At 35.1% G+C, this 12,500-nt stretch overlaps 2 protein-coding genes across 5 annotated transcripts in view; one reads left to right on the top strand and one right to left on the bottom strand.

Annotated features, from left to right (window-relative positions):
- The window catches only part of LOC144970985 (protocadherin beta-14-like), a 36,415-nt gene extending 33,129 nt beyond the window's left edge, over positions 1–3,286 (top strand). Inside the window, exon 4 of the mRNA XM_078911232.1 lies at positions 1–3,286. This exon is cut by the window's left edge and continues 1,074 nt beyond it. The gene's annotated coding sequence lies outside the window, so the exon portion shown is untranslated.
- An 8,888-nt stretch (positions 3,287–12,174) lies between these two features.
- LOC144970983 (tripartite motif-containing protein 2-like) overlaps positions 12,175–12,500 on the bottom strand; it is a 58,247-nt gene continuing 57,921 nt past the window's right edge. For all 4 annotated transcript variants that reach the window (XM_078911229.1, XM_078911227.1, XM_078911230.1 and 1 more), the window contains one exon: positions 12,175–12,357. In XM_078911229.1, the coding sequence (XP_078767355.1) occupies positions 12,205–12,357 (153 nt within the window). In that variant the 3' untranslated portion in view covers positions 12,175–12,204. The remainder of the gene's footprint in view (positions 12,358–12,500) is intronic.

Below are 12,500 nucleotides of genomic sequence, written 5' to 3'. Positions count from 1 at the left end.
CATCGACGTCAAGTCACCTGCTTATCAATCCAAATGTTCTTGAGTTAACTTTAATCCCTGCTACATCTTTTCCCTATTTGAACCAATTCCCCTTTGTCTCACATTTTCTTGGGTGCTTTAATTTTAAATCTAGAACTTTTTACTATCCCATATTCTTCCTTTTTTACTGGCGTTGATATAACCTTAATGTGTCGCAAGCGCCGTAAAACCCTTTAAAACAACAAACAAACAATCCCTGCCTCATCCCCCCTTAAAAAAAGATAAGAATTAGATTTCTCTCACGACTTGAGGATTATAATGCTCTATCTCCTGTCAATACAGACAGGGATCAGGGTTTTTATAAAATGACACTGTCCTGTGACATAACTTTAAAAAAAAGAAAAGAAAGTTAAACCGTTTTAAAAAATCCATTCATGGCGAAAGCTACTGTGTCAAATGGTCCGCTAGAGCTACAAGGTCAATGGAATGGAACACGGATTTATCCTGGTTTCTGTGGCGTTAAACAGACAAGTATTAATTGCTACCTTTTGGGTAGGACACTGGTCTATAGCAGAGTGTATTGTATTAGAGCTAAATAAAGACCTGGCTACTCACACGATGCTTGATTTATGAAAGAATAGAGAAGACAGTGGCTAAACATGGATCGGAATCGGTCCCATTGTTTACAAGTGAGCCTCTATGCTGTATCAATGGAGCTCATTCTAAAGGGGAAAAAATGATTCTGACATGATTTTTAATTTTAATGATAAATACAAATATTACGAAGCAGTTTTTTTTTCTTTTCTAGTTCATAATAAGACAAAATAAGGAGTGATTTTATGCAATGTCTATATTCAGTGGCTTTCAGATACCAAATTTACTGCATTTAGCAAGTGTTGTAATGTGTGACTGGCTTTATTGCGTGTATTATATAATTTTAGAAAATTACATTGCTGCCTTTTTTCTTACCTTTTGAAATAAAAGGATATGACATTAACAGTGATATTTCATATAATTTAAAACATGACTTATATTTACATGCATATCAAAGAGTGTTGTTTTGGCACCTATTCAATCTTATTTAATTTTTAATCTTATCCAGTGTAAGGATCTGTGAGCGTTATTTAATAATTGGTAAGAGTTTTTTTTAAGGGTCTACGACACTATATTTTTTCAAGATTTTTAAGAATTAGCTTTAATTTGCAAGCATGTTAACTGATGATTATGATGAGAACAGAACTATGTTAATATGTAAAAATATGCATTATAAATAAAGTATCTTTTAAAGTTTGTGTGGTTATTGAAAGGAAGGCGCTAAGATCTGTTATATTATTTATATATTTCCTCTTACTTAGTGTTTCAGTTTTAAATTTGAAGAAGTGCTACTACTGTTGAATCTGTGTACCACTTTAAGAAATACTTTCATTTTGTAAATAATGGTATTTGACGATATTGGCTGGTGCTTTAAAATAATGCAGATGCTACTGCAATGCCCTTGAAATTAATTTTTCTTACTAATTGATTAAGTTTAGTCTGATTCAAACTGTAAACTCATGATAGAGATAGATGTGACCTGATTTATAAGACGAATTGTTATATTTATGAAAATTTTCATAACAGTATTAGAATCGTTTTTTTAAAAAATAGATACAATACTTGCAATAACAAATGACCAGGTTGTTGTTCCAAACGCAATAATTCTAGAATCCCATATTATTCATGATTCGCAGACAGTACGCATTGATCGCCTTTTACCAGTTTATTTAGTATTCTCTATTTTAATTGTGACCTGTCACATCAAGAGGGAATTTTAACGTGTTATACTACCTGAATCATAACAGTGAATAACTTACATTTGAGTTATAATTAATGTCTTTAGTAAGGAGCGCAAGTGAGTTGGGTTTTTTCCCCTTAAAATTCTCAAAACTTAAATTCCCTCATGATGATTATTCTGAATCTAAATTAAATTTTCTTCATCTTAGTTCATTCCGGCACAATACTAAATAGACGCGGTGGGTCACTATTAGTTCCCATGTCTTTCTTAATGCAGGTGAATTATGGGTAAACTGTAAACTCTGATGTGTCGTTGTTTTTGACCCCATCCCGTCATCTTTCCTTTTGATTTTTTAAGCATTGATTTGACTCAAAAATGTCACAGGTGATGTGATCTTAGTACGACTTGGACGCAGGCATCGTTAAATGCATAGTTATTGTTTTTGGAGATGATATTTTTTCCCTTGTAAATCATCTCTCTGTTATGTATTATTATATTTGTTATTTTGAATGTATAACGTAAGCATTTGAGTGTATACCTCTTTGTTGGATTTTGTGCTTGTGTCCTGATGAGACTTAATAGGTGATCTCAAACTAATTACATTGATGGTATGCTCTTGGAATCTACATCTGATCCCTATTTGCTCCCAGTTCTCCTCTGTCTTACTTTCTCTTGGGTGCTTTAATTGTAATTCTAGAACTTTTTACTTTTTACTAGACCTTCCTTTTACTGGCGCTGATATAACCAAAATGTGTTGCAAGCGTCGTAAAACCCTTAACCCTCTCCTTACCACCCATAAGAAAAATCGTCACATTCGTTACGATACAACCAACAGTTTTTTTTTAAATTCTGATTTCATTTTCTTATGATCAATGCTATAAAAACATGACAGTTCATTTTTCTGAACAAAATATAGAATCTACTCGTTACTATTCAGTTTCAAAAATATATTTTTGTGTTGGTTGGGTATGAAGTGTCGGGTAAAATTGTGAAAATAGCTGGTAAGGAGAGAGTTAAAAACAAAAACAAAACAAGCATCGTTAAAAGTTTGTCCAAAACGGCTCGTCACTCCGAATAGTAATATACTGTATGGTTTCCATATTATTACATAAGTATTTATTCTGTTGTTAGTGAAGTTAAAAATCACACGTTGATAACAATTGAAATAACTTTGAAAGCAGATAACTGAATGATTGTTGAAATCTGTAAAGAAAATTACGTGATATTGTCATGCTTAGTGTGTGTGTGTGTGTGTGGTTGTATTTGCTTGTGTGCATTTGTGTGTGTGTATGTATGTGTGTGTGCGATCGAGACAGATGAAGGCAAAGAGAGAGAGTGTGAGAGAATGAGAGAGAGAGAGAGAGAGAGAGAGAGAGAGAGAGAGAGAGAGAGAGAGAGAGAGAGAGAGAGAGAGTTCGAATATTAAACATGTTTGTACAAAATTAATGTAATTTTTTACTATGTTAGAGTGAAAAATATAAAAACAAAACAAAAACATATTGAATTAAACTTATTTTTTATCAAAACATTGAACAGCGCTTTTGTTTGTCTTTATCATTTTGGCGTTTGACGTCACTTCGTTTGTCTCTATCCTCCTCATGTTTTTTTTTACTCATCCTCCTAGCTTTGTGTTCATGGAATGAGTATTGACTACGGCGTCAATATAGCGCAATGTCCAATTAAGGTGCTCAAAGTGATTTACAAGTGATCCGATAAAGATCTGAACAAGTGCGGTGGCACACAAAGCAAGAAAGAAAAATACAAGAAGAAAAAAAATACATCCCAAAAAAATCAGTCTACCTCGACTGGGGATCGAACCTCATACCTTCTTATTACCGGTCAGACGTACTACCATTACACCAGAGGCTTCCGACAGTTGGGACAATTTTAATACTTATATAGGGTACGCGTTTTACGCTGTGAACCCCCGCTTGCATCAAACACATACATTGAACACGAGAGAACGAGGACGAAGATATTTGAACAAGTGGTTCCAAGACAACAGTAACAGTTAACATGGAAGTCGAGACATGACGCCTGTCAGGCGATAGTACAATTGTTTTTCAACAGAGACAACATTCTTATCTCATTTTACACATGAGTACGGTGAGAGAATGTGTGTAAAGAGCCTTTTCCAAGTACTCCTATGTGCCGCACAGAGCAGAACTCGGACCATGAACCTTCCGGTCCCAATGCTAGTGTCATACCACTACACCACATTAGAATAGACTGCCTTTTTTTTTTTCTTTTGCTAAGAGCACAGACCAATTTGTCCGTGGCAAAGAGGGACAGTCAAATGCATGTATCTTTTCAGGAGAAATACTGTATTTCTCTTTGTAGATACTATGTAAATATCTATTTCATATTATTGTTCTTATATTTGCCTCGGATCCTGTGTTTTGGGGAAGCGGTCAGTATTGTTGTGTCTTCTACACTCCTATATCTGCCATACCTTTCTTGGTTTCTTTCTGTCCTTGTCTTGGACTTGGAATGATATTACTTGGTTTTGCTCTGGCCTTGGCCGGATGAAGTTTTTGGCTGAGGGAGAAACAGCCAAAAGTATGGTATTAGTTTTCCCTTTAAACCATCTCTCTCTCTCTCTCTCTCTCTCTCTCTCTCTCTCTCTCTCTCTCTCTCTCTCTCTCTCTCTCTCTCTCTCTCTCTCTTTCTCTCTCTCTCTCTCTCTCTCTCTCTCTTCTCTCTCTCTCTCTCTCTCTCTCTCTCTCTCTCTCTCTCTCTCTCTCTCTCTCTCTCTCTCTCTCTCTCTCTCTCTCTCTCTCTCTCTCTCTCCAGCTCTGCTTTTCTATGTAAACAATCACTGACTGGATAACTTTACAGGGATGTACTTTTACCGGCTAAAGCCAGAAAACGGCTTTTGGGAAATTACCCGCCCGACGACCAAGTTCAGTATTGGTGAGTTTATTTTTTTAAAACTGTCAACACACCAACTACATAGAAAAGAAAAAAACGGCTACACCACAGCTAAATTGGTACCTGCAGCGCATGACACAAGATATATACATCGTTTTATGTTTTGAATATACTTGTATATACTTGTAACTATTTGAGGGTATTCATCCAGGTGAGATCCAGTGTTTGTTCCTCGGTGGGACTTATAGCAGGTGATCTCAAACCAGGCACGCTCTTTAAATCTACTTATATTGCCTTTTATTTATATACCAGTCCCAATTGTCTTATCTACTTTTTCTCGGGCCACACACTCATTCCCATGACCAGTTGCTCGTCGGGAGGACATGCGGGATGGAGACTTCACAACCTCGTGTCATTCACAAGGTCTCTGGCATTTTCTAGAAGGCTATATTAACTATTACCGTCCAGACCTGTGTCCACTCTTTGAGATTGTATTGTCATAGTTTTTTTTTTGTTGTTGCTTTTTTTGTCTTCCTTTTCTCTGTCCCTCCACAGTACCTGACAATCTTGCACATGTTATCATGGCGGACAGTGTACGAACCATAACAGCCTCCCTCTTTTTACTATTGACAACAGTTAGTGGTTCCTGTCCTCCTGCTCTATAATCTACCTCTTCTAATACTAATATATCTTTTTCGTAATGAAGAGGAAGGAGAGTAGAAGTCATAAATGACGACATATCAGGAGGAAATTATTCACCCTCATAGTTAAATGGCTTTTCAAAGTCTTTGAATAAAGCCTCTCTGTACCAAATTTTCCAAAACTGAATTTTAATGCTTGAAGCTGATGCCAGCACCAAAATTCCCTATAACGGACCAAGGGAACTAATCACCATTATTCTGCTAAATTGAAATATTTATGCTGTTGTTTCCCTTAATGAGAGGTCCTCACCAGTCGTGACGTCAGGTCCCTCGTAATGACGCATAGTAACTTAGCAACTGGTTCTTAACTATCGGAACAATGGCGGATGCCCTTATAAAATACTTCTCCGACGAGCATAAAAGTGTATCCAGAGGAGAAAAACATTTTAAATATGATCATGTTTTGACTTTTATACATTCTGATTACATGACATGTGAAAAAGTTCTAGCCAGCATGCAGAATAAAAAGTATCGATTTTCTTTGTTTAGAACCAAGCTGCTCATTGCTGGGCGACTGACATCAGACTTATGACTCATATTATGAGGCAGAAATAAATTAATTAGGTAATGACAATCATTGTAAAAGTGAAATGAGGAACGGTTATCGAGCAGTTGCCAAGCATTGTGTGGAATATAAGTACATATAAATGTGGATCTTAATGTGGGGGGGGGGGGGGGGGGGGGGGGGGGGGGGGGGGGGGGTAAAATGAAATACATATTGTGAAATGCATTCAGCACAGTTAATCAGTAATAATGCGACATAGAAATATTCATTCTAATTTTATTTTTTTAAAATTTGGAATTGAGCATTTATAAAGTGCAATGGCCAATAAATGTGCTCAAACGCTTTACAAAGGGGTCCCTAGTCGACAGCGACAATTAACTTGTAGTACGAGCCATGACGCCTGCTAGGTTATATTGCAAAGTTTTCCGACGGATTTTGAATATAAGTACGGTGAGAGAATGTGCCTCAACTATGCACCGCTAAGAGCGGGACTCAAACCCTGGACCTTCCAACCGAAGACGAGTGTCATATCACTAGACCACATAGCCACACAAATCAAATTACTACGCGTTGATTTTATTTAAATCTTTTCTAATTCTGTAAATTGATTAATAGGCAAATCTCATTATTTGCTGAGAACGGTCAATGCTTTTAAAACAATTGGCTGTGATCTCTTATTCCCATGGTTCTCTGTTCTGTTGAATGCGCACGGTTAGTTGTTATAGATACGTAGAGGTTCTACTGTAAAGGACGTATCGATTCTATATGTAATCCTCTTCCTTCCCTTTCTCCTCTTCCTGTTGATGCCAGTCTTCACTCTTACCCCTCCTTCTCCTCCTACTCCACCATCACCACTACCACAACCACCACTACCCCTTCCTCCTCCTCCTCCTCCTCCTCCTCCTCCTCCACCTCTTCCTTCTCCGCGTGCTATTTATTATTCTCTTTCTCTACTGTCGATCAGTACATTACTGAAATTCAATTGAAGGGGTAAAGATTTCAATTTAAAAAAAAAGAGAAATCGCCCTGCAAAAATTGAGTGGAAAATGAAACCGATTGAGGTGTTCGATTGAACATTTTCAAGCACCCAAGTCATAATGCACAATTTAGGTTTTTGTTTTCATTTCTTCAATTGTTTTTTTTTATTTTCTTCTTCTTCTTAAATTATCTATAATTCATTCAACTTCACCGCTAACAAAAGCACACAAATAACAATAATAATAACAACAACAACAACAACAACAACAACAACAAATAAAAGAAAAAAGAAAAAGCACAACGAAAAAAAAACATGATAAGAAAACAAACAAACAAAAAATCTGATAACAAAACCACATTAAATTTTGTTAACATTTCATTTTTATTTTATCAATCATTTTTATTACAGAAATCATACAGGAATAAACAAGCATTGAATATATCTACATGAATATCACAACTTGAGAAAAGAAAAGGAAACTCAATTGTTCATGGACTCATTTTTCTAATTGAAATATTCCCAAACCTAGGTGCTTATATTTGTAGGTCTGATAACCATAGGCAATTATGTGCTTAATTTTAACATTGGTGTAATGGATAATATTTTGCTTTGGTTTCAAATATTGTCCATTGCAAAAACATTAAATCAAGTCCATAAATTTTGTTTGTTTATTTTTAAGGGGTTTACGGCACTTGCAATACATTTAAGTTATATCAGCGCCAGTAAAAAAGAAGAAAATGAGATAGTAATAAGTTCAAAAATTACAATTAAAACGCCCAAAGAAAAAGTAAGACAAAGGGGAACTGGGAATGAATAGGGATCAGATGTAGATTCCAAGAGCAAACCACCAATGCACTTAGTTTGAGATCACCTATAAGTCTCATCCAGACACAAACATAAGATCCAACTAGAGGAGTACACTCAAATTTTTACATTATACATTCGAGATAACAATACCATACAGGGATGATTTACAAGGAAAAAAATATCATCTCCCAAAACAATAACTATGCATTTGACTTTTTCCCTCCCAGCCAGGACTCCGGCCAGGGCCAGGTCAAAACCAAGTAATCTCATTCGAAGGTAAAGACAGAAAGCATGTTGAAAAACAGATATAATGGGATAGAAGACACAGTAAGTACCCCCCCCCCCCCCCCCTGCCCTCTATGGGAGGTAAGTCCATAATTTTGTTCAGTTATCAGACCTGCGAAAAACAAAAAAAAAAAAACAACAACAAAAAAACAAGGATTACATTCCTCAGCCTGTGAAATGGACGAATCCGTGTTACGTAAAATATTATTGTTCGTTTTTTAAAGTTTTTATTTTCACTTTTGTTCAAGATTTTATGGTCCACAGTCTTACACATCAAAGGGTTTATGCGCAAAAAATAAAGACTATTGACGTCTAAAGCTTCAAGTAAATGAGCAAAAGATGTTGCAACCGACGTATACTTATTTGCAGGTCTGATAACCCAAAATGTTTAGGGCTAACTGTTGGAGGGAAACTGCTCTTAAACCAAGTAAACCATTGTTATATCAAGACACTGATGCGTTCGCTTATCAGATCTGCAAATAAGAAGTCTTAGGCTGCAACGAATGCTGTTTTTGTTTTTGTTTGCTCGTTTGCACGTTTGTTGTTTTGTTTGTGTTTTTTGTGTTTTTAGGTTTTTGTTATTTTGTTTGTTTGTTTTTTGTTTGTTTTTGTTTGTTGTTGTTGGACGAAGAAGAGTTTGAGATCCAAACATTTTTTATATGCCTTCAAGTCTATCTTGAAGTTGTTACAATATTTACTTTTGTTGAATACTTTTGGTCAAAATGTATTTATTTGCAGGTCTGACAACCCAAACTATTATGGGCTCATTGTTGTAATGGAAATACATACGATAAAACCAACGCAAAATATTGTCCATTACAACAATGTTAAAGCAAATCATAATAATTGCATTCGAGTTATCAGACCTGCAAATATGTGTACGTCACTTTTAGTGCTTACAGGTACGGGTAGCCCAATATTTACAATCATGATTAAAATATAAAATTGTGAACGTGTCAATTTGTGAAACATTGAAATTAATTAAAAAAAAAGAAAATTACGTTTAAAGTGAAAATGATATGAGAAAAAAAATTAAGTTTTTGGAATTTAAGATTAAGAAACTATGCCTACCATACTCTTCTCAACAATGTTAAGTAAAACTGGATTTTTTTTTCCTCATTAATTCTCTCAATCAAAATATAAACATTTGGGATCACACATGATTTAGGATGTATAAATGCTTAGTAAAATATGTCCGATGAATCGAACCAACACAGGAAACTATTTGTAACTTTAAACGTTTATAGTCTTCAGAGGAACCTTTAATGGGATGTGATCACCCAATGGGTGGTATAAAATGTGACGGTAACTCCATTCATTCTATTCAATCGCCTCTCAGCAGAATTTAGTGCAAACTTCATCTATTGTATTCTGGAAACCAAAACAAAAAGTCAATGAAAGTCCATGGGTAAGTTGTGCAAATTTGTGGAAATGATAAAATCACACATTGTGTGATTACTGGATGAAAATTAACACGAATAGTTGTACAAACGGAACAATATTGTTCAAATTTATAAACAAACGTTTAAAAGGGATACAATCTAATATCTTAAATATTCCAACATAAAGGTCATTGCCGTAAAACATTAGCATAGAATGCCCTTGTTATCTAATTACAGTACTGTAATATTATCGTCCAAGCAAGGTCTTCGTGGTTATAATAATATAATGGCCTGACATCAAACTTATAATATTGTGATCCCACATCTATGGGTCTGGTACACAGGTAGTGACGTCACAACCCGCGGCTGAGCAGTGAGGACAAGCTGATCGACAAGCATTTGATTTCCCTGTGCTCTCTCTCTCTCTCTCTCTCTCTCTCTCTCTCTCTCTCTCTCTCTCTCTCTCTCTCTCTCTCTCTCTCTCTCTCTCTCTCTCAAATTCACACTTTATATATTTCTAGACAAGAGAAGTCTTCGACTTGATATAAAGTTGTCGCAATAAAAGGTTTGTACCTCACAACCTCAGAACGGTATTATGTCGGGAGGCTTCAGAAGCTTAAATTGTATTTTTAACTGAAAATATCAGATTTGGGTTGATGTTTAATATTTTAGTGATAATAATAATAATAATAATAATAATAATAATAATAATAATAATAATAATAATAATAATAATAATAATAATAATAATAATAATATAATAATAATAATAATAATAATGATGATGATGATGATGATGATGATGATGATGATGATGATGATGATGATGATGATGATCATGATGATGATGATCATGATGATGATGATCATGATGATAAAAATAATAGTAATAATAATAATAATAATAATAATAATAATAATAATAATAATAATAATAATAATAATAATAATAATAATAATAATAATAATAATAATAATAATAATAATAATAATCATAATAATAATAATAATGTAAATCATTTATACCACAAACAGCACTATGCGCCTTTTCAATACAAATATCAATGCTACAATTACAGTCATTCACAAAATATGCTTAAGACGTTCATGTCATGAATCAATATTAGGGAAACTGATTTAATTGATCAAATATTTCCTAATAAAATAAGTCTTAATAAGGAGATAATTTGAAATGCAGGTATCTATCCTAAACAATATAAATGATGAGACAAGGGTTTTTAGGGCAGTACTATTTTAAAACTTTGATAATTGTGGAATCTTTCTAAGTACGAAATGCAATATTTTACATTGCCTGATGACACCAGCAAGTGGTTGAGTAAATATAGAGAGTATAAAAGGGGGCAAAGGACTGATCCTTGAGGTACCCGAAAATTCAGAAAAAAGGGGAGGGGGGGGGGGGGGAGAAAGGTTTCCATCAACTATAATCGATTGCAAACGGTCAGTTAAATAAAATCGATACCAATCTGACTCAGTTCCTATTAATCCGAAAGTTATAGACAAGCGTTTTAGAAGTATAGAATGGTCGAAAGTGTCAAACGTTGCGCTAAGATCAAGTTGAGCGAGAATACGTTACCCTCATCAGCAGCACAGAGAAGATCGTTTTGGATCTTCAACAGAGCCGTCTCTGTATTATGATAGTGCCATAGGCAGATTGATTCGGTTCGAATAGATTCTATGTTTCTAAGTGCCTATTTAATCTGTGGCGACCGTTTTTATTTTCTCTCATATTTTAGACAGAAATGGAAGGTTTGATACAGGTCTAAAATTTCTATGTTCTTCTGAGGACAGCTTTAGCTTTGTTTAAAAAAAACAGACGGGACTGTAGCATTTTGAAAGATTGAAGTATTGTGCCAGTCTTGAGAGATTCATTTATTATAACTGATGCTGATGAATACAGTTTGGATAACTCGAAAAACAAAGTTTTCCTATCATTGATCGTCTTAACATTGGCCAACCAAAATCAGTAATGAGGATGTGTATGACAGCAGATGCGACCAGTCAGTACACAATAAAGCAGCAAAGATGGAAACTGTTCGGAGTTGTACTCTGACGAGATGAAAATGTTCCAGCACAAATCTCGATGGAAGATTACTTCGAAGGAGTCAGATGCAGAGGACGTACACCAACTTTACTTCTAACATAAAAACAAGATCTCAACAAACACACAATATATTTAGAATCAAAAACCGAAGAACTGATTTCAACAACACAAAGAAACATCCACTTGCCTCAGCCCCTTAACACATATGACCGTCAAAAACTAAGAACACTTGCACTGGACAGAAACTTAGCCTATGGAAACAAATCACTAACTGGTACAAAGAATAGACTGAAACATCCGAAACAACACCACGCATTGTTCACGACAAGCGTCCATAGAGACCGCACAGCCATATTCATTCATTAATTCTTAACTTTTCAACATCAGATTCATCCCGACACAATTCCGGATTTAGAAGATATGTCAGATTTCTAGACAAGAAAAACGGATGCTGAACATTATTGACTTGATATGGACGAACAACTCATAAGTCAACCCTCTTATTTTGCCATATATGGTTGCTGGAGGAAAATGTTTCAAAACAATATTGAACAGTACGTTCAAAAGGAATATGATATACAAAGGGTAAATGGTCTGAAGCATACTCTGGGCTTCTAGATAAATCAACACAAATATTTGTTTGATGCCGGGGGAAATGGTTGGGCGTAACTTTATATTGTAACAAAGGGACCGGTTTCAGGAAAAGAAAGAGTGAAAATCAACACGAACGTTCTTGACACAACTAAATATAGTTGTATTTTTCTCAGGCTGACCAATATGTCATCAGCTTCAATACTTAAGTCTTGTTATTTTATCATTTCAATTGTCATTTTTCTTTTTCATCATTATTCGTAACAGCTCATTGTAAGTATTTATAGTATTTGATGCAGTGGTTTCCTGAGTCAGCGACCACCGCTACTCCCTGTGAGGTAACGGCAAGTCCTTGTGGCCCGTACAAAGGTTCACTTGATGTGTTGATGTAGCTGAGGAATGACCCGCTGGAATCGAATACCTGAAATGAAAAGAAACTCTCATTAACCCTCGACATACCAACAACAGGGAAATCGTCACATTTGTTACCATAAAACCATGTAAATGTTGATGCTCGAAGTACCAAGAAATAAATAACAATTTGAAATCGAATGTAAGCTTCAA

Source organism: Berghia stephanieae, chromosome 4 (assembly GCF_034508935.2).
Source record: "Berghia stephanieae isolate SIO BIC M18660-M18661 chromosome 4, UCSD_Bste_1.3, whole genome shotgun sequence".
Taxonomy (NCBI): Eukaryota; Metazoa; Mollusca; class Gastropoda; order Nudibranchia; family Aeolidiidae; genus Berghia; species Berghia stephanieae.
This window is presented reverse-complemented; position numbering and strand designations above follow the sequence as displayed.